General features: G+C 39.9%; 1 protein-coding gene across 1 annotated transcript in view; it reads left to right on the forward strand.

Moving 5' to 3' along the window:
- Nucleotides 1-23,021, forward strand: part of cachd1 (cache domain containing 1) — a 90,139-nt gene that overhangs the window by 37,486 nt on the left and 29,632 nt on the right. The window contains exons 3-5 of the mRNA XM_067596432.1: nt 6,153-6,301; nt 15,558-15,664; nt 22,580-22,706. Coding sequence (XP_067452533.1) covers nt 6,153-6,301; nt 15,558-15,664; nt 22,580-22,706 — 383 coding nt within the window. The remainder of the gene's footprint in view (nt 1-6,152; nt 6,302-15,557; nt 15,665-22,579; nt 22,707-23,021) is intronic.

Below are 23,021 nucleotides of genomic sequence, written 5' to 3' on the forward strand. Positions count from 1 at the left end.
TGGGAGAAATGATCCGGCGCGAGCTTTCTGGCTCGTGAACACCTGGTCGTCTTTAAGATAAACATAATAAAGTGCAGGAGAAAAGTACAAATCAGTCTCTTAGTGTACCATAAAACTTGGAAGAAAGGACTATCCATAACTATTTGTGAGATATAATATAACTCATTGGATACTGAAGTGTAACACACCCGTACATGCTCACTTAAGCAGTATATGCACACTTCAACAGCTATTCACTTCTATAAAGTTTAAACAAATGTTTGAACAATACTTAAAACACACAGCAAGTTAATATAAACTTGGTGTTACAGTGTTACAGCCGTACTGCAGTTCACCACTCTCTGGCTTTGTGTATTAGAGTTGTGGCTGTCAGTCACAGGCCAAGCAGATACACACCTTTCACAAGGTGACATTTAAGAAATGGAAGGAAAAGGACAACTCAGAATGGTTCTATTATAGTCAAAAATTATCAGGTCTACAATTCTGGCATGTTTTGTTCAACAGTTTTTCAGTTCATTACATTTGCTCCTAAAGTGAGGATGTCAATTATAGATAATAACACCACTGATACTTTGAACACGGCAGTGCAGTTATTATGTGATTTCTGATCTCGCCGTATAAATCTAAATACATTTCAGTTTTTCTTGTTAACATATTGATAGAAAACAATCCACAGCCTCAGCTTGATATCAAATAAACAATCTGTGGTGTTTACCTGTAATAATTCATGTCATTGTGTGCCATATTTTTAGTAGCTTCCAAAAAATGTCTGGAAATACAACTTTTTCCAAACTGCTGAATTCCTCTAATACTGGTATTATTACAGTGTTTTTAAGTGGTGCTTTCCATGACACTTCTATGATTTCATTACACACACACACAAACCTATTGACCATCACTGGAAGCAACATATGAGTAAGTTTATATAAAATGTAAAATCACATAAGTCTCAGTACACTTTAGAAGAAGGTAGTACACATTACATATACATAGATGTAACACATGAACAGTACAATAAAATAAAATTAAAAATCCAGGACGGAGCAGAAACCAATACCAAGGAAAGTAAAAAGTTATTTAACTGTAGGCGAGTGAAATGAGATAGTTTTCTAGTCTTGATTTAAAGGTCTCAGTGGTATTTGCCTCTCTAATTGAGTGTCCAGTCCAGTTCTCAGCCTGCTGGAAGCTTACAAATTGAATAAAGTAATCAGTGTATCCAAGGGAAAAGCACTGCATGTACAGTCAAATTTCTACTGTGCCTGTCAACTGCATACTCCGAGTTTCTCAGTCTTGCAGAACTCAGCATGCGTCCCTCTCTTATACTCATCCTTATATTAACCTCAACCCTACACTCTAAAGTAAGAGTCGGTCTCACCATAAACACTGCTGCCAGTGAATGTGGTTGAAGGCTGGCTGGCAAACCTCAAAACTTCAACATGAGACTTCACCCGGGTGCACCCGTTGTACCCACTCCAATCTGTGGCTGAACCAACCCCACTGGGCGCTGCACATACTCTATAAGCTGATTGGATAAGTCAGGGTGAGGAGAGAGGATGCCTGTGTTTTGGAGAGAATGTGGTTCGTCTGTAGAGCGCAGGTTGGAATCGGGTGGCTTTAGCTGCACTGTGGCAGACTGTATAACCTTTGCTTTAACTTGGACATGCAGAAGTTTCTGGTTTCTCTTAAGTCACTCTGTTAAAAGTCAAGTCTTACTTTCCCCCCCTCTGTCTCTTGCCCTCTCCCCCCCCCCAGCTATGGAAACACTCCTCAGCTGAACACTGGCCCATTTTCCCCTTTTTTAATACGAAATCCACTGCAGCTAATTGCCATGCTGCCATGCATGGACAGTACTGTGTGTGGGGGCGTTTGTGTGTTTAACTTTATGTTCTTGTATGAGAGCGCATATGTTGAGTGTGTGTGTGTGTGTGTGTGTGTGTGTGTGTGTGTGTGTGTGTGTGTTCTTTGTGGTAGAGTAGGAGTAATTGTGGGTTGTGCCTCAGGCCCCTGTTAAACCCCTAATAGGAATAGCGGCCGGCTGATTAGGTGTACAAGCGGTCAGTGGGTCGCGGTACATTTCCCTGTTCCTGGTTTGAATCGTAGCCCTTTTGCAGGCACCGGTAATTATGGGATGTGAACAAAGGGTGTCCAGTTACTGTGGAAATAAGCCTTTTTATATATTGAACACAGCTGAGTGGATAACCAACAATGGCTTTGGAAAGCATTCAGAACAATTCAGTTTTTCTATACTTTTTTGTGTTATTGTCACAGTCAGTGCACATGTTTTTGTTTTTTTTTGTATTCAGACCCTTTAATGCAACTCTAGTTTCAGCTCAGGCACATGCTTTTCCCTCTAATCATTCTTTAGGTATCTCTAAAACTTGATTGTGCTACAAGGCTAAGTGTGATTTTTTTTTTCAAATGTCATAAAATTTTTTTGGTTTACACTCAAAAAACTTTGAAGCGAGCCTATGTACCCTTTGCTGGACAGAGGCCACTGTGGTCGTAAGTCACAATTAAGGAATAATAGTGCGTTCAAGGTACCTGCCAAACAAATAAAACAACATCGTTTAAAGTAAAGTGTAACTGACTAAATTTTATGTTATGTGCAGAATTTTCTTAAATAACAAAAATCCTTAACTTTGCAACTTGCCAGTCTGTAGCCACAACACAGCTCCCTCACCATGTGTCAGGCTGCGGTATGCTTGAAACAAACGAGTTCACATGAAGTGTCGTCCCAGCACGTCTCCAGGCGGTATGGCCACATAAGGGGCCATTCAGATGTTGTGTCTAAAACACGTGGAAAGCGCCAGCTGCTGTTGCGCCTGCCGTCCTTTTTGGTTTTTAACAGCGGTTGGCAACCGGCGTTGGCTGACCTTTCAACCAGATGTTGTGACGTCCTTGGACGGAACGGATGAAGCGAGTCCTTTGGAGCTGATTGGTTCATTCTTGTCACATGACCTGCTGCATTTGAAAAAGTTGAGATTTTTCCATCTCTGTGCAGTGTGGACGTGCCTGAAAAAACCAGGCGTGTTGCAACGAATGGGCGCCGTGATGGCATAGTTTCAGTTTTGAGCATCTCCATTGATGATAATGTATATGTGTGCACAAAAAACGCAACAGCTCCTACGGCAAGTAAAAGGCCTTCTGTCATAAAGCGGGACATACACATGGGAGTGATGGTGCACCCTTCCTTAAAGGCTATCATGTTGTTGCACTCAGTTGTATATACAAAAAGTGCACAAATATGCACACTCAGCCCAATGCTGCATGTGGGTGTTAATGTCAGATTGTCTGTTTCATTTTTCATACTTCAGAACTAAGTTTAATTTGTTAGTTTAGCCTCAAGAGAAACACATAAATGTCTCAAAACGTAACAGCTCTGTTCAACACATCATTCGCAGTTCTTAAATATTTCACAGATTTTAGATGAAAAGGTAATCCAAAAGTAACTGCGAGCAATTAGTTCCTCAACAGATTTTGAGTAATCCAGTGGATCATGTGACAGCTTTCAAGTTAAGAGGATAATCTGTAACAGATTACCTACAAGTGATTATTCATCTTAAACGGATGCGACTCCCTCACAATTTCACATCACATTTTGGCAAAAAAGAAAGCAAGAGGTGGAACCTGTTGTGAAGAGCTGCTGGTGTTGCTGGTTATTAATGTCCCCCTGGAGGCTGCTGCGGCGCTGGTTATTAGTTTCCCCCAAAGGAGCTGGAACCCCATTTTAAAAAAGCACTGTGATGTATGTGTGTGTGTGTGTGTGTGTGTGTGTGTTCAACCAGAACCTTGTCCTTCAGAGAAAGAGAGGGGGAGTATAATGTATGCATGTCCAGGGGCCTGCTTTAAGGGCCCGAGTGAACAGTGATTGAATTAGCTGTTTTTCCTTTGCTTAGAAACACAATTTTCTCCTTCCTGCTTCCTGGTTTTCATGCCTTTTTTTAAAGGAGAAAATACACTCCAAGAATTCAATCTTTTTAAATGAAATGAATGCAGAGAAACAGTTCCTCATGATAATGACCAGTAGTTGATGGTATATTTAAAATGTGGATTGTGCAGTGTACTCACAAATAGTACTGTTGTATACATCAATGAGAGAACAAGTGGTAGAATCAAGTGTGTTAACATAAGAGCTGAGATGTTATAACAGAAAAAACAGTTTGATTGTGGTAGTTCTTAACCACGGATATCAACAATGCCTCAGCTCATTAGTTGTGCTTGGCTCCATATTATGTTGTATTTTAGGGTGGATTTTCTCATTAAATGATAAAGGGCGTGCTGTGTGGAAGTGAAGAGAGGTTTGTGTTCTTGAGCCTCAGACATCCATCATTCTGCTCCGCTTTTAACAGTGATGGATTTTCTCACTTACAGAGCAGCTTGAGTTCTGGGCATCTTTGATGTTGCTCAGCTTCATTCGTGAATATTAAATTGTGTGTATGAACGGATGCTGATGTCGATATTCACACAGAGCTGACTGACTGTGTGGACACATTAGCACTGATGAGTCATTGTCACAGTTTATGTTGACACTTGTCTGTGTATCAATGTACCAGAGTTGCCATATTCTTGCTAAACTGAGAAATTGCAAATACAATCATGGGTAAAATTATAATGATGTAGGTTGATGTTTGTAATGTAAAGTTTATGGCAACCTGGGGACATTGAAAATACAGCGCTGCCTTTAAGATATGATTGATATGATAAGATTGTTGCTGAAAGGAGGCTAAATTTAGAAGTCGGTTTGTATTCAATAGCACAGTTTATATTCCAAATTCAGTTGTGCAGTTTATATTCAAAAATTGAAGACAGAGAGGAAAGGATAAGTCACAATGAAAGGAAGCTTGTTTGTTTGATAACAAAGCAGCAAAAAGATGGAAAGAGACACATTTGTGAAGTGGAAGAAAAAAACAAAAAACATGAGATTTATGAAAAAAAAGGAAAATAATGAGAGAAAAATGGAAACACATTGAGTAAGCAGCAAATAAGATACAGTACAATGAGAGAGAAAGACAGAAAAAGCTATTAAGTTATAATAGAATATTCAGCTGTAGTTACATGCATAAAACCCACTGTAATAAGTTAACATTGAGAGGAAGTAAGGAATAAAGGTGAATGGATGAAAATGCTTGAAGTCAAACTGTTATGACATGTAGAAATGGCCCCAAATACACAGTGAAAATACTATAACATTTCTGTAAACACCATTGTGTGAGTGTTTTGACTTTGATTTGATTGATCCCCTTTGACTGCAATATTTTGCTGCAGAAACACATTGAAGTTGCAAGGGTGGTGTGGACTTCTGGTATTCTCCAGGGTCAGATCATTCCCGCCAACATGTACTATTAATGTAGCAACAAACTTTGCAACCAATACTTTTTAAGAGGTGGTAACACCAAATGAGTTGTATCTAAGCAGACTTACTAAAGTATCAGTACAGATCTGCCCGTGTATGTGCATACATGTGTAGAGCCTTAAAGGACAGGTTCACAGTTTTTCTTAAAACGATAGTCAGTTGACCAAATGAACACTGAAAGAGGTTTTTCTTGCTGTAGTCATTCATCTTGTTCATACTGACCATCAGAAGATCCACTCCAAATGCGTTTCAATGTAAGTGATGGGGGACAGAGTCTACAGCCCTCGGTTTGAGCAAAAATGTATTCAAAAGTTTACCTCAAGATAATATGAAGCTTCAGCTGTCTGAGTGAGTCGCACAGAGTGGATATCTTCCACAGATAGTCTTTTTAGTAAAAAAAAATTCCCTCTTCTTGTCCCGATGGACAGTGTTTTCCTGTTCAGCTGCATTGGAACAAAAAGGATTGGAACAAAAAGAGGGAATTTGGCACTAAAAAGACAGTCACTTTGAAAGATACTGACTTGATTCGGAGCCTCGTATTATCTTCAAATAAACTTTTGAATATATTTTTGCGCAGATGGAGAGCTGTGGATTTTGTCCCCCATCACTTAGAGTGAAGGTGCATTATGAAGGGATCTTCTAATGGTCGGTATGAACAGGAGGAATGATTACAGCAAGAAAAACGTGTTAATTTGGACACCTGACTATTGTTTTATGACAGAAAAATTGTGAACCCATCCTTTTAATGAGATACTACACTAGTAATTATCTTAACATTTTCTGCTTTTCCTTTGTGTAGTTGGCCAAGAAGATTCGGGAGAAGTTCAACCGCTACCTGGATGTGGTGACCAGGAACAAACAAGTAGTGGAGGCGTCATACACCGCCCACCTCACTTCTCCACTCACAGCAATACAGGACTGCTGCTCCATACCAGCATCTATGATGGAGTGAGTAACCTTCTCTTTAACACACACACACACACACACACACACACACACACACACAAAAACAGACTTTTCTTCCTCTCTCATACGCTGTATACTCTTTCACTCACTCAAAAATCTCTGCAGGAGGTTCATTCTCTGTAAACCCACCTCCCACTGTTAGCACCTGCACACAGCTTTCTATACATTACTTCATGCTCCGACTGCACACACACACACACACAAATCCCCATCACTCCCCTTGTTTAAACATGTTTTAGATTAGTAATAGCCATGTATAAAACACATCATTTACAGCCTTGAGGAGTACTGGCACTCTCTGATACTTGGCAGCCCTCGTTTCAGAACCTTTTCAGGCAGTCAGTAGATGTACCAGTTGTTGTTTTTCTGCAGTGTACCTTGACAATAAAAAGTTTTATGGTACTTGGAGGCCCAGGAAGGCAGTGAGATATGGGGACTCTTGGGTAATGAAGTTTTTTTTTAAAAGGCTGGAGATTTCATTGCTGTATTGGAAGTGCCTCCTTCAGCATTTCAAAACTTCAAATCATTTTGCAACAAAAACTCCATTGTTATTAAAGGGGACATATTATGATTTTCTGGTTTCCTGTTATTTATATACTGTTAAGATGTCAGATGTCTATGCTAAACATGATCAAAGTTCCAAAACTTGAGGTTAATGTATAGAAATGCTGCCTCCAAGTCAAAAGAAAGGACGTCAGCCTACTCTGAACACTTCATTTGCAACGTTTTTTTTCTATCTTGCAGACAAGTTGACATCAGATAGTCACACATGCCCATAAAAGGCTGTCCGTTCCGTAGCCTTGGTTGCTAGGGTTTTTCCAGGTGTTGTTTATATTGTCCACTCTCATATTTCAGATTGGATTCTGGCTCAAATATGTATGGATGTATTTGAGAAGTAAAGAACAAGGAAAAAGTAGCGAAATCCTACTACTATAGTTTGTTGCATATTTTGTTGATGTAGCCTCCACAGCCTGCCGATGTCTGCCGAGGGGCAGCTTCCAAGAGCTGGCCAATCAGAATAGGGAGGGGGGGCTTAAAGAGACAGGAGCTAAAATGGCCTGTTTCAGGCAGAGGCTGAACTGAGGGGCTGCGTAAAGGGCCAATGTAAGATAAATAAGGAGTTTTTTGAACTGTGAATCATGCAAATATATTCCAGCAGAGCCCCAGAATAAAAATATAGACCTTTAAATGTGCATAATATATCCCCTTTAATGACAAAATGACACGAATTTCAATTTCAGTATACGGTTAATAGCACTGTCAGAAAAGGATTAGTCTTCATTGTGTTTCTTAAAAAATAGTTTGGGCACCAAAATAAGCAATGGGGCTTTGTGAAAAGGGTTCCGACATGACAAGAGTGTTAGTCTGTTTCCATCAAACTGGGTGTGAGACTGAATATGTCAGATTTTAAGTATGGTGCTGAGAGAGTTTAAAATTGCCCCAGCCTACAATGTAGACCCAGCTTTTCAGCCAATCACCAATTCCAGCAGGCAAAAACAGTTCAAAGCAAAGCTCAGAGAAAGAGGGGGAGAGCTGCTTTCAGTTTAATCTACAGAGCAGCAGCTGTCTCTACCCTTCATCCCTCTCTCTCTCTCTCCATTTCTGCCTATCTCCCTCACCCTTTATCAGCCGATGCAACCAGTTATTACTCTCTGAAGTTTCTGCACTGCAGACTTCACAGGCTGCAAGGTCACCTGTCTTTCCCTCAGTCCTGCAGAGGGGAGGCCGCCTGGCTCAGGGCCACTGGCCACCTGTAGCCAAACATACATGCAACACTTGTTCACATGTAAACGCGCTGTATTTATGTCTCGACATGTGCAGTCTAAAGCCATGGATTTACGGCTCTGAGAGACAGTCAAGACAAAAAAATTTGCTGCAAAAAGATTATATAAGACCCGGATAGAAAGGATGGAATGATGCAGGAGGAGTCGTATGGGTTTTGGAGGGGGGGTTGGACATACCAAAACTGAGTCTGATAGATCCCTGAACTTCAAAGGATCTTCCTCAGGGATGGAAAAAGGCACATACCTTCCTCGCTTTCATTTTTGGGGGGTTTATGCAGGATCGTGAGATACTTTAGGAACGAGTAGAATAATTTTACTCTCCCTTCCTGAACACTCTGCTTGAGGGAATCTAGCTAAAGCATCTTTTTCTATTTTTTATTTAATATTGTATTTAAAGACTCATAGTGGCTGTATTTGTTGAATGTTAACAAAATTTTTAAAAAAAGTTTCCTATATGCTGATTCATTTTATGCCAAGAGTTGGAAGAGAAGATTGATGCTACTCTGTTGTCGGTGGAGCCAGAGCAAAGAGGCAATTAGCTTCGCTTAGCATAACGATGTTAAGCAGGAAGAAAACGCTAGCCTTGCTCTGTCCGAAGTTCAAATACATGTATACCAACACCTCTAACTCTTGGCATACATTCGCCAAGTGTAAGACAACCGGCAGAGACTCCAGAAAGTCACAGCACCTTTATGAAACCTTTTCAGTCTGGCTGTTTCTGCCTGCTTCCAGTCTTTATGCTGAGCTAAGCTAATCCCCCCCTGGCTCCAGCTCCAAATTCAGTTCTCATGAGAGTGGTATCATCTTCTCATCTAATTCTCAGCAAGACAGTGAAAGCATATTTCCTAAACAGTCACACTGTTACTTTACCTATTTACCTTAGAATATAGAAACAAAGAAAACTACTGATTCATGTTGGCAAGTAAACGTCTATGGTATGTGCAATGCAGTTGATTGAACAGGAGCTAGCCCAGAATCCGGGTAGGACTTAAACTCTCTGTAGTATAGTTCAGAGTGTCCTTCATCAGGCTCAGACATCAGCTGCTTCTTGGGGTCTCGGTCAGGTCATCCAGTTTAGAGGGGATCAGGTGGTTCACAGGGTGTCCATGTCTGTTAGCCGTCAAGCTAGCAGGCTATAATTTCGCAGGAAGGCCACCGAGGGCAGTGCTTAGCACCCGGTGGTATGCTTTAATCACTGCTGGGTCTCAACGCCAGCCTGTACCTGAAAATAGCAAATGAATGTGTCTTGTACAGTTAGTGTGTGTGTGCATGAGTGTCCATATGTTTATATTTTTAACATGTGATCTCCAGGTCCTCATTTCAACAGTTTCACTGATCTGCAGTTGTAAAAGTGAGAAGTGTGCTTGGAAGCAGCCCAGGCGGCACTTAGTGGTTTCATTTCATCAGTAGATTTAGAGATAAGCTTTAAACTGACAGTGCAAGGAAAATGCTACTCATGTGATCCTGAACAGTCTGGTGTAGACACAAGCAAACAACTGTATCTCCAAAATAGAAATTGTAGAAACCAAAATCAGAATGTGTGACCATTATGGTTGCCTCGGACAAAAGAAAGAAAGAAAGAAAATGTGTCCCTAAAGATGACAGGGCCTTTCCCAGCTGCCTGCAGGCATGCACATGTCAGTGTTTAACTGGCAGTATGATAAACCTCTTTACCTCTGTGTAAAGCTTGGTGTTTTACCCTTGGCTTACAAATAGCACCTGTATTCACAAAAAATGCATACCAATTTTTTTTTTACAAGTCTTACCTTGACTACAGTGTCCAAAACAATGTAAGGAAACACTTTTTGCAATCTTTCTTGTATTTAAAAGATATTCATGGATCAAGATTTGACTTTCCAGCACCATCAACATAAGATACTTGTGTTTTTTGGCATGAGTTTCTTATATGGTTTTAGAACAATGTTTAAGTTTTGTGACAGTTTATTTGTTGGCTGTGTAAAGTGGCTTCTACTCATAGCACAGAAAATAATATTTAAAGCATAAAATGCAGGTTGCTCAGCTAAAAGCATCTTTGAGTATCTTGTATAGTGCTCTATAAATAAAATATATAATTATTCATCTTTTAAGTACTATGTTGTGTTGCACCCTTGTTTTTGCTTTGTTCTCTACTGACAAAATAACCAAAATAACCTGTTGCTGAACACAACACATTCCTATCTTACTCTAGTGATCAAAGTATTGCCATACAATATGTAGGAACATCATATGAAGGATGATATTGCTCCAGGAATTTGCAGTATCTTCACTCATAAATTAAACATTAAGATGAAAGATACCATAGAGCTAATCAGAGCTCATGTTTCTAAAGAAGAATTCTCACCATCTGAGCAATTGGCAGATTTACAGTCCAGATCAAGAGTATATGTGGCACCAGTGAGCAGTTACTCAGAGATAGCTTCAGATCAAGCTTATCATCTGGTTGCTCAATCAGCAGGATGATGATACCTCTATTTGCATATTAGAGAAGGAGATGGCAAAATACCAGGCAGGTTGGGAGGGGGTTTGTTTAAGTGACCTTAACAGATGTCAATGCTGGGCAACTATCAGAACTTTTTTTTTCCCTCTCCACATGCCTCTGTTAATGTCAACCTCTTCCTCTTTCCTCCCTCACTCTCCTTCTCTTTGTTCTTCTGTCCTTGCCTCCCTTAAACTTTTCACTCCCTTTCCTACACTAGTTTATTTAATATTCTCAACATCCTCTCTGTTTCCCCTTCTTGATCTACTCCTTTCCCACTGATCCTTCCAATTTTTTCTTTCCTTCCTCCCCTCCTCCGTTGATATCAAAGGCCGATGAAGCAGTGCGAAGGTCTTTGGGCCCAGTGTCTTAGGAGGTCCCCACCACTACCTAGTCTGTTTCTGCTATTAGACCCATTCAAACTTGATTTATACAATATCAGTATTTCCACTCAGCAATACAACCAAACCCATATTTCATTGGTTATATATAAAGAAGCACATAATATTTATTTTTTCCACACAATAGTGCTTGGTTTGCTTTCCAATGCAACATGTGTAAAAAGTCAGGTCCACATTCTGAATAATATTCACTGCATCAGTTACTGGGTTTAACCCAAAGAATAATACCAGTAAACAATTTCCACTATATTACCGTCCCTCAGCATATGAACACAGTTATGTAGTAAGACCTCCTCAATTCTACTTCTTACTGAAACCAGAGCCTAAATGTGAATATTATTGGGATGCCATTGAAATGACATCATTGCGAGTCATGAGAAAATAGTAATATTTACATCATTCCCCATAAAAATAAGTAATGGAGTAAAACATTCTTAGTCCGCCAATGCTCTAAAGACCGATTAGTGGACAAGTAGAAAAAACAGTCATTCCATCATGCTTGTGTTCTCACATATGCAGTCTGCAACCCACGAAGAGAAACCAGAATTCCTTACTTCACATTGTCGTATTTCTTCACAGTTTTTTAATTGTGCTTACACACATCAGAGGTGTGATGCCAAAAGGGGCCTCACCCTCTGGCCATGCAGGGCAGAAGCCCCATCTGGTCAGAAGCCCCAGGGCACTAGCTCCGTTGGCCTACTCTGCTCTCCATCCTTGATGACACCTTCAGATTGATCCTAGTTTATCCTCCTTTACTCTCCCAAGTAGGTGTGATAAGGGTGTTTTTCAAACCTGCCTTGTTTAGTTATGTTGAACTGCAGTTCGTTTTCCCTCTTGGTATGATTCATTTGGGCAGATCTGAACACAGCAATCGTTCTCAGATGTGAACCAAAACCACCATATTGAGATCAGTTCAAGAGGTTATCTTGGTGCATTCCCAAACACCAAGATAACTTTTTTTGCAGCAGGATCCAACCTCGATCCAAGCCAACTACTAGGCGTACTCTTTAAGTTTGAGTTAAACGGCTTGCATACTGGGATGTGGATGAGCAAGCTCAACAGTTGTTAGCAGTTAGCCAGAGAGTCAACCTGGACTAGTGCTGAGGACCTTTTTCAGGACCTTTTTCCTGTATTTATGTTCTTGCTCCCAGCCCAGACACAACTAACCAATGAATGGACTGAACATTCTCACGTGGATTTTTAGTGATACATTGTGTGGCCGTATTTTTTTCTGTGTTAAAAGAAATCAAATCAACGGTAAAAAACAATAAGTTTACCAGCTCAATTTTTTTTGTTTTCAATGTGTCCCAATATTTTTGAGGCCTAGTTAATGGCATCCCCATTTACATACACGAGGTTGGCATCATATTAGAAACACCTCTCAGTTTAATGCATTTAAAATCCACTCGAAGTTTCTCTCCAGTGTCTCGCTTCGTGTGAGAGCACTTACCATTTAGAGCCCCAGATGCCCAAAAGCTGCTGGACACCAAACAAGATTCCACCCTCCATTCTGCATATTGATACCACAATCAAATCTGTTTGGATAATGTGAAAGCTAGAAAGGCCTTTCTTTAAGCACTCTTGATTCTACAGCTAGTGTGTTTCCAGCTTTACTGCTACTATTCACCGAGGGATTGCAAACACATTAGAAATGGTATTACTCTTGATGTTGGAGCTCGCACAGCGGCAAGCCTCTTCAAGGTAATTGTACTCACTAGGTTGTTTGAATGGCATATGATTGCCTCTTCTGTAGATATACATGGTTTCTGCAGCAGGGTACAGCTTAATATAATGGATTTTATAAACAGTGGATGGCTTGTAACTGTTGAACATGACAGGTGCAGCCTTATTTAGAAGTGTCGGCCTGTTTCACTCTGTGCTTCATGACACATGACTTTGTGTTTTTATCTCTAGTGTCTCTAGAACTGATGCATTGTTTATTTCAGTATAATTCAGAGTTTAAACAGGGAAAAAATGTTTAGTTTTTAGTGAAAATTTAAAAAAAAACATCAATAAATTAAAGGGATTCTTATGGACAATAACAGGTCCATTACTGGTGCTATCTAACCCTTGACGTGTCTTCAGGATTATTGCTAATTACCGCATAGAGAACATTCCCCTTTCAGGAGGTATGGTAATCAAGCAAGCATTCCTACAATACATTATTAATATGCATATCTAATGGAAGAATTATTTAAAGCATTGTGCAGAGGTCCTGTAACATTCATGAATAAGAGTTTGGGCTAACACAATTATTTTTATATTTGGCAAATCAAATCCAGCTTGTTTGTGCTTGTGTCTGATGAGTCCACCCTTTTTGCAGAACAGATTTGTCTGCCCTCATTAAGATGTCTGATCAGAATCGAAGCCCTCCTCCCTGCTCTCTCCGTCTCTCTCTCTCTCCCTCTCTCTCTCTCGTTTCTCTTGTGTTTTTTTGATGTAGAATTCAAAGCGGCTGCAAATGTATTTTTTATCTGGAACACATTTTGCTGAGCGTCCTGCCCACCCCTTCTATGCAAAATAGGTTGAAGGAGAATAGTAATGACTTTGGCCTTATGGGACAGTAAATGAGTGAAGTTCAAACGAAACCTACACATCACAGCACCTGTCAATCAAACCGGGCCAGTGCCAGGTCTGCAAGCTGAGGGAGCCAACCAGTGTGTAGTGTATGTGTGTCCGTACGTTTGCTAAGCCAGTGGGGGGAGTCTGGTTGGAGTGAAGGAAGGATCAAAGCTTGCAGCCTTGGTGCAGTGCAGAGCAGGCGGCTCCTCTGCATACCTCCTCTTTTGTCAGCTCTTAACTCCAGATATATGAACTCCATGCTTTACCATCAACACACACACATATAGAACATTTTAAAATAACATTGCTTGTACTGTTGCTTAACACTAAACAAAATACTGAAAAATGATCCGTCACGTGTGAGAATGTTTGTAGAAAGGCGGCAGTGTTTAAGATGTGCTGATTGCAACACACATCTCATTATTTTGACACCTCTTTAACACATTTGGGTATGTGTATATGCTCAAGGACAATACATTTAAATTATACCAGTGCTTCTAGTGGAGACCAGTCACAGCACCAACCTTATGAAGCAAGCAAGCAACTCTCCTCCTGTCTGTGTCTCTTTAGCTCCCTCTTTCTCTCTCTCTCTGACTTCTTTAAGGCCTTTTAAGAGGTATAGATTAGAGAGTGTTCACTGCAGATGCTGTGACCCACATATGATTGTCTGCCTTACTATGCTGTTTAATTGCGTTTCAATTAATCAGCTGTTTTCAGCCCGGTTGATCAGGATGAACTGTTTGGTGAAAGACTTAAATTCCGTGGCGCATGAAATTTTAGAATAAATAAAAATAACATTAACATAACCCACATAAGCTTGAGTACAAAGGAGCAGGCAAACAATTAGATTCTTGATCAGCCCTGAGATTGTATTTGTTTGGCTTCGCTGGTGTAAAATAATTCCTTCAAACATTTACAAGACTGATCATAGCTTCCTGGTTCTCATCACTTTTATCTCCTAAATGTTTATGACCCACTACCTGCAGAACTAACGACCTTAGCTGATTAGCAAATGTTAGTAGGCTAACATGCTTTCATATTTATGATTTTCTTATAAGAACCTGAAGACACGTACAACACAGTTTTTGAAATAGTCCTAGTTCTAAACTGCATTACCACATGAGTATATCAAACTGTGTCAAAAATAAAGATATGCTGCTCCATTAATTGCATGTATGGCTTTCTTTAAATACCTAAATCAAACCTTCACGGCTTAAGCAATGACTCTTCACACCCCTCTTATCTGTTAGCATCCTTAATATCGTCTTTTCATTTATATGATGTTAACCAGAGAGAATATCAGCATAATAATCAAAATGAGATTTTCCATCTGTTCTATTAACCACTATAACCACTGGAGCACAATGGCTCAATGGCACACAGTGACTTTACTGCTACTTTTGTTTTGTCAGCATAATTATATCATTTGGTGTTCTGTGTAAAATAACACAAGGGGAATAAAATATTTCCATTTTGACAGAAAGACCGCCAGTTTGAGTTGTGGCTCTGTGACACATGATTTGAATTATTGAATTAAGCGTCGAGCCCTTCTTACAATCACATTCAGATGTATTCAGGGAACTGGATATGAGCTTTGTTGGGGGAAAAGCAGAATTCAAGCAGTTTTTCCATGGAAAATATTATTCACTAGCCATAACTCCCACTTTAATATGAGGCCTGGGCAACAGATGATATAGCCAATGATACAATTTAGCTCAAATGAAACAAGCAATGTGTAAAAGTTCCAACAGATGTTTTGTGTAATTTGATTAATTTCATGGTTTCACGTAGATTCCATCACAATTCACATACATCACGTTGATGTCAATAGCTTTAACGTCAACATTACCGCAAGTCAGAGGTATGTGCAAACCTGTGAGTTAGGTTTTATTGGACATAAAGCAGCGGAGTAGTAAATCTGTTAGTGCTGAGAGAAAAGCCAGAGCTGCTCCACCAACAAATGAGTTGGACACGCTCTATAAATTCTCAAATGTTGCCTGTTTGTGTGTGTTTAGGTTTGATGGAAACTTCAATACCAACGTCTCCAAGACCATCTGCTGTGACAGACTTTCACCCACCGTCAACAGCCGAGCTTTCAACCCTGGACGAGACCTCAACTCAGGTTTGTCACACACACACACACACACACACACACACACACACACACAAACATACACAGCACATGAAGCAGAAAGAATTTTTTATTATGGACACACACACAGCTTACACCATTTAAAGTTTATACACCAAATGGTGAATAATTGAACTGCAATTGCCATGGCAACCATTTTTAATTAACAAGTTGTATTATCTTTTTTCATCTTCTGAAATGTTAAAAAGGAGAGAAAATTAATCTGAGATGAAAATCTCACTTTCTTCCCTTTCTCTCTCTGTCTCCCTTTGATTTTAAAATGCTTTTTTTTATAGCCTGATATCAAATGCTCTTAGTTTGACTATGAAATCTGCAGTTGTATTCAGGTAATATGTGGTTTTATCACCCGGTCGCTGTGGTGTATCAGTTCTGTCCTTGTTTCTGTCCTCACATTACCTCAAATGAAAATTTGTTCATATTGTAATAGCACAGACAAGTAACCTCAACATCCTCCACACAAATCATATTAGAAAGAGCAATGGAAAACCGTTTGATCGGGTTCTCACCGCTCCCACATTACATTTATTGAAGCTCAAGATTGCAGAAGTACATTACAGATTATAACCATGTAAAACCCGCATGTGTCTGCACCACACATGTCAGCCTGCATTTGATTACGAAAAAAAATGGACTAAACTGACTAAAAATCGGGCAAAGGCCAACTTTCCCCTGCTGGTTTTCCTGTTCTGTTGCCATTGCTTGCTTAGCGATGTGTTCTGTCTGCTTCCAGAGAAGAAACATCAAGCTGTATTACATGCATTCGTGACACATACAGGCTTGTATTTCCTGGAATATTTCACCATTTTCCCTTCTTTCTGGTAACCTTCCCAGGGGCAGTCCAAAACGCAATTCCCCCCAGGAATTCGCAAATCGATCACAAGAATGAATGCTAATTCAACCAATCCCCATAATATTTGTGAGATCATGCAATTGTCAAATCTCATTAGTTTCTGCTAGTTTTACCCATCACCACCGTTCTCTGCATGAAAGCATCACTTCAACCACCAAAGTCAAACACAAACCAAGACTCGAATCTCTGTCAAATTCCACATAACTACAATGGGAAGGGCTCTGTTTCTCTATTACTTGTCTTGTCAGGCCCTGCTCACCCGCATGCTAATGAACGCTCCAACCAAAACATATCCATTTGTAATCTAATACCTAAAACTATTTGGTTTGTGGAGCTGGTTGGCACCTTTAGATTAATTCAGGGAGAAAAAAAAGGTTCCTGGCTAGCTTATTTACAACAGTATATCGCAAAATAACACAAAACGGTGGCAAAGTTTTGCTTTTTTAGTTCTTGTCAAGAGAACTCTTGCTTGTCTGATCCACAAACATTGTCAGGTATACTCCTCCCCAAACACCTTTCCAATGCTAGAATTGGTAGGGATGTGTCCAACAATTTTTGTAACTTTCCAAAACTGCCAATCTGACAGTCATGCTTGCTTTGCCCATTGATTGGCCAGATGTGTCCAGTTGTGAACAGTTATAAACACTTTTGCTTCACAACACTGAAGCATACTGAACCCTTTACTCCACCATGGCAGACTGGGTATTGTGGTTGCCCCTCTCTTAGTCCCCTTTTTTATGGGAAACTTTCAATATCATTATTCTTCTTCTTGCCATCCCATTGCTGCCCCCACCCCACCTCCTGTTTTTTTCCAAACATCCCAGCCTGCTCTTCTCTCTGCAAACCATTCATAATGACTGCCATTCATAACACATCACCATCGCCGCTGTTTTATTTTCCTTACAAGCCAGTCACGGCAAGTTCAAGTTACCCCTCCTCCTCCCCTCTCCTCTCCCTGTCCCTCACACTCAGCCCTCCTTGACCTTCATGCTCCCGGCGTATTCATTCTCTCCCATTTGTCTCAGCCCAGTCTAAACAAGCAGCTACAGAGGAAAGGGAGGGAGCGGGTGTGGGATAAACGGGCCTCGTGCAAGAACGTTTTCGTATTTTTATCCTAAAACTCTCTTACTTTTTTTTTTCTGTGAGGTTTTCTTGTATGAGTGTTCCAACTCGGATTCATCAGACACCTCTTAACTGCCTGCACTTGTCGTAAATCGCTCATTTCAGCCTGATGAAAGCCACCTGTTCACGAGGAGGTGCGCGTTCATGAGATGTGATAATTAGCATTATCCACGCCCCTAAAATTGCCATATAAGGCTTCATGTTTGGCTCCAATTGTGGGCGAGTTTCATTCACAAAAAAGTTCCCAAAGAGTAAAAACACTGCGTAGCTTTCAAATCCTGTTTTCAGAAATCAGTGGACAAAAATGTAGGAGTGTTAGTAGTAGGAGACCCAAAACAATTAGAAACTATTGAATCCAGCTGACATGTCATCAGTGACAGAAATAAATGCTTTGACATGAGATATTAGACGAGAGAATATTATAGTCTACAGGTGATGTTAGACTGTCAGCTGCAGCCCAGGATGATACTGGGCAGAAAACTGCAGAGAGACAGAAGGCAGCTGTCTGAATGAGAGAAGTTTCCTAGTAACTACTGAAATGTAGAAGTTGCCATGCCAAAATCTGCCAATAAAAATTACACAATCCAAAAAACCTTTCAGTAAATTGGCAGCCATGATGATGAAAATATGGTAAACAGAATAAATACGAGAAAATTGATGAATGCCGCGAATGTTCTTAAATCACTCGTACGTGCATTTTAGGAGCGAATCTGTTCGTACGAGTGCTTCTCGCATGAGGCCTGCCGAGAGGGAGAGAATGATGAATGGAGAGGGAAAAAAAGGAGGGGCGAGAGCTGATTGAAATAATAATTGGAGAGATTGTATCATTTTTTGGGAGGAAGGGGATGATAGGAGAAAGATGCATCAGGAGTGAAAAGACAGATGAGGGATGACTAAGTGCTGTGTGATTAGAGGACTAGTTTTTAACTATCTTTTCTCAACCAACCATTTTGCCTTTTTGCAGTGTTTCTTCTAGTTTGGGGATGTTGAATTACCTCCAATTTGCTTTTTTTTTCCTCCAATCTTTTTTTCTGTCCATCTCATTTTCAGCCATCATATGTCTTGAATGGTTTCTGGAGGACACGTTGCAGTTAGCTAACAAAAAAAAAGCCCTAAAAATAGATAAAAACTCACTGAACCCTTCCTGCCCATCACCAAAGAGAAGACGGACAAAGTTGGCAAATATCTAGTGAACATAGTGGAGCACTTAGCTGCTAAAGAGGCCATTATTTCCCTCAGAAGTAATTCGGGACCAAAACAGAATTAAAAGGAGAGTGAATATTGGATTCATCAAGTGGCCAAAAACATAACTCTGAGTGAATGCTAATGTAGCTTAAAAAAAAAGCTTGTTTCCGTTGTACTCAAGTAGCCAAAATATCTGTTATTGCATGTTTGATTCAGCTTCAACTTATGTGAAGTTAACTTTTTATTTTACAGCGTACTGCTCATGTTGTAAATCACGTGAGGGCAGATTTTAACTTTGAAAATAATGTGATGAGAGTGGAAATAGTCGCACCACATGTGGCATACAGATGCTCACTTTAGTGTCTATGTATGGTATATGTTACCGCTTGTGTCTGTTATAGAGTGAAAGAGATAGAGAGTGAGCTACCATCGGGCTATCACTAGCCCCATTCATAAAACAAAGCTTTTAAAGTAGGTCAGAATGGAGATGCACTTGTGTGGCACTTTGAGTACATTCTTTTGATGTGTCTGTATATGGGTTATTTTCATGCAACGCTTCAAGCTGTATATTCGGTGTGTTTATGTATCCATGTTGATGCAGATGAATCAAATTGAGTTATTTGTAAATAGTCAAGAGTTGTAATGTTGCAGGAAATGAGTGTCATTTGGGTCCTATTTCTTGGCTTGTCCATCTTTTTCTGGTAGATTCTAAACATTGGTGGCAGAGTGGAGCACTATAGTCTGACAGATATATACAGAGCCCTTCTTCTACTGTCAACACAACTGAGTGGTTCCTGTTTATATGAGCCTCAGAGATGGATGGAGTGACTGGGCAGGGATGATGTATGATGGGCGACCACGTTGTGCTACAGTGCAGGAAAAGTGATACTACGCCAAAGTAAATGTAGCCGAAGGTGCATTTTGGTATTGTTTATAATGTTTGGCAGATGGAAGGTTTCACGGTTGATCTGTGACCTGTTTGTGTATATATTTAATTTGTTTTGGATTTTTAGTGTTAGTCGAATATTTGACTTATGATTTTCCACCCCTCCCATAGAAAAAATTCGCCTTTGGCCCGTAATATTTCTGGAAGGGTGGAAAAGGTCAAACAGGTTCTCTTAAGCAGGCGATTAATTCAATGTGATCACAAGCCAAGAACCACATTTTGGGACTATTAAGAACCAGCTGACATGCAAGAATGGTGGTTAGCATGTCTGGCAAACACTGTGGACTTAATTATAAAGACATTTGAAAATCCATCCCCAGGCTAAGGAGGAGCCCCCATCCAGAAAGTAACAAATAGTCGGCTAATTGGCAAAATAGCTGGTGGACGCATACGGCAGCTAATGAGATGCAGAAACCACAATGAATATTTATTAGCAGCAAGAAATCAAACACTGTACTATTTAACTAAATCAAACCATTAATTCTCCTAAAATGACATTTATTAATTTCTAGGGGAGAAAAAAGGTAGAAATCTCATGTGGTTAGCAGGATTTAAGCAAAGACACAAAAGAGAAATGTATGATAGACATATAGCTAGAGTTTCTGAACTGTTCCAACCTGCTATCTAATTTGCATCCTAACAGGATTCGTGCTGGATTTTTAATCTATTTAGGTTGCAACCAAACGTGATGTGTTCTAATATGTTAATCTATATGCGTAAGATTAGTTAACTTGGTATACTGTTTGAAAATGTAGGATTTAAGGTGATTGCCAAATCTGCATTCCTGTATTTTAAGTGTTAAAGTTGTTTTAACAGTTGCATTATTGTTTCGTTTCATTTTAATGAAGCCTATGGCTACGCTCTGATTCTTCCCTCTCCGTTGTAGCTGTTTGTCTGGTTAAAGGCCCAAAGTTTCTATAATTGTGCCTCCCTCCCCCCATCGCCTCTTTGTGAAAGGCCGTTTTGTGTTGCAGTGAGCGGAAAGGAAGTTGCTGGCTTTGTGATGGGATCTCTGTGAAGATACTGTTGACTCTGTGACCCAGTAAAAATCTGTCTGTTAGTGTTGAGCAAATACAGTTAAGCTCAGTGTCTCTGCAGAGGTTGTAGTTGTTTTAGCTCGGCCTGCAGACACTGTTATGACACACAGATCAAAATCACTGTGGTTTAGTAGCTCATGCTTTTTTTTTTTTGCTTGATTAAACTTATTCTGTGAGAGTACATGTGTATACTGTACTTTATGTCCGGTCACTATAAAATGCTTGCAGGGATCTGAATAGCTGTGAAAAGGCCAGTTACAGAAAAACAACACACGAGACAAGTTAGAATATTTTCTATGCAGCAGCTCACACACATGGTTAATTGAGATCACCTGATTTAAGACAAGACAATGTTTCCACTTCAACCTGTTTTAAGTGCAAATTGTCATTTTGAGCATGAGAAGTTATGTTCCAATCTACATAATGCTGGGATTTAACTAAAGATGCACATAGTTATGTAGGGCTGCAACTAACCATTATTATCATTATTGAAAATAATTATTTTATTGATTGTTTTTATGCTATAAAGAGATATGAGAACTCCCGCAACACTTTATTAGTTGACCGACGCGTTTCGGCTTGTGGCCTTCATCAGGGTCATCATAAAACACATTACAAACACCATTTAAATAAAGTAAGTTGGGTATGAAAAAAGGTAAAAAAAAAAAAAAGTTTAAAAAAATATATGAAAGACAACCAATCATATACAAATAGACACATATCAGCCAATGGGACATCTACAAAGATGGGTTGGATATATGGTCATGTGGTTTCAGGCCAGTCGTTGTCCAAGAAGGGACAAGGGTGACACCATATTTGGTCCCATAACTAGATTGTAGTTACACCACCCCCTAGAAGGTGCAACTAGGGGGTGGTATTTGGGTTCATCCAAAAATGTGCCTATTAGATATGGCATACAGGTTTTTTTTATGCTATGAAATGTTAAAAAAAATAGTGAAAATTCTCATTCACGATTTCTCAGAGTATAGGTATTCACTTCATCATCATATACGACAATGAAAAACAGCTTATTGTCACATTTGAAAAACTGGGACCATCAAATCTTTTTTGCTGGAAAAATAACTGGAACAATTAATCAGTTATCAAAACAGTTTGTGTCAATCGACTAAATGTAATCAATTAATTGGCGAATTGTTGCAGCTCTACAATTATATCATATGACAATGTGTAATATAATATTCTCAAATGTGTATATATAAATCAAGTTAAGTTCATTTGAAGTCCAATATCACATACAATGTCTCAAAGAGCTTTACAGGATCAAAAGAGCACAGGTTCCTCCCCCAGCTCAAGCTGACGGGTAAATAACAAGTAGACAGTAAGACAGAAAGCAAGCAATAGTAATTGTTAACAGTTGAATATCATGATATTAGTCCAGTGCTGAGGGTGACGTACAGACACATGGAATGTGTTTTTTGGACTGATCTTGTCATGTGAGTGTTTTCTCACACAGGAATCACAGTTAACCTCTGAACTCAAAAAAGTCTCCCTCTTGAAAGATGTTTTGAGGCTGTGTGGTTCTCGGCCACATCAAAGGTTGAATCTGAACACAAAGTACTGAACTCCTCAGTCTCCTTCCCAACAGCCTTTCCCATTTCCTCCATCATCCCACCTCTCGCTGGTTTTTCCTATCCTGATCCTCTTCTCCCTTCCTTTCTCTGTCGCTGTCCTTCGCTCTTATTAATAATTTTTTGCTGTTCCCTCTCTGTCTTTCTCTTTTGCAGTTTTGGCAGACAACCTGAAGTCCAACCCGGGTATAAAATGGCAGTACTTCAGCTCAGAGGAGGGCATCTTCACTGTGTTCCCTGCCCATAAATTCCACTGTAAAGGAAGTTACGAGCACCGCAGCAGGTATAAAGCAACCTTTCTTTACTTTTCATTTGTTTCTCTCTGGTTATAATCCAGTTGTTCTAATGGGAAAGAGACACAACAACCGAGCTCAAAGTTAACACCATACATACAATTTGTCAACAGATATTACTCACATTACAGAATACCATACCAGAATAAGCTGGCTGAGGTTAAAGCCACAACAACTCATTCCTTCCCACATTGCTCTCACCCTTTGCCACCCTCTCTCCTCCTCCTCCTCCTCCTCCTCCTCATCTTCACCCCTCCTCTATGCCAGTTGCTGTGGGGTGGCCCAGAGGGCATGTTAATGGCATG

This window comes from Thunnus thynnus, chromosome 8 (genome assembly GCF_963924715.1).
Source record: "Thunnus thynnus chromosome 8, fThuThy2.1, whole genome shotgun sequence".
NCBI lineage: Eukaryota > Metazoa > Chordata > Actinopteri > Scombriformes > Scombridae > Thunnus > Thunnus thynnus.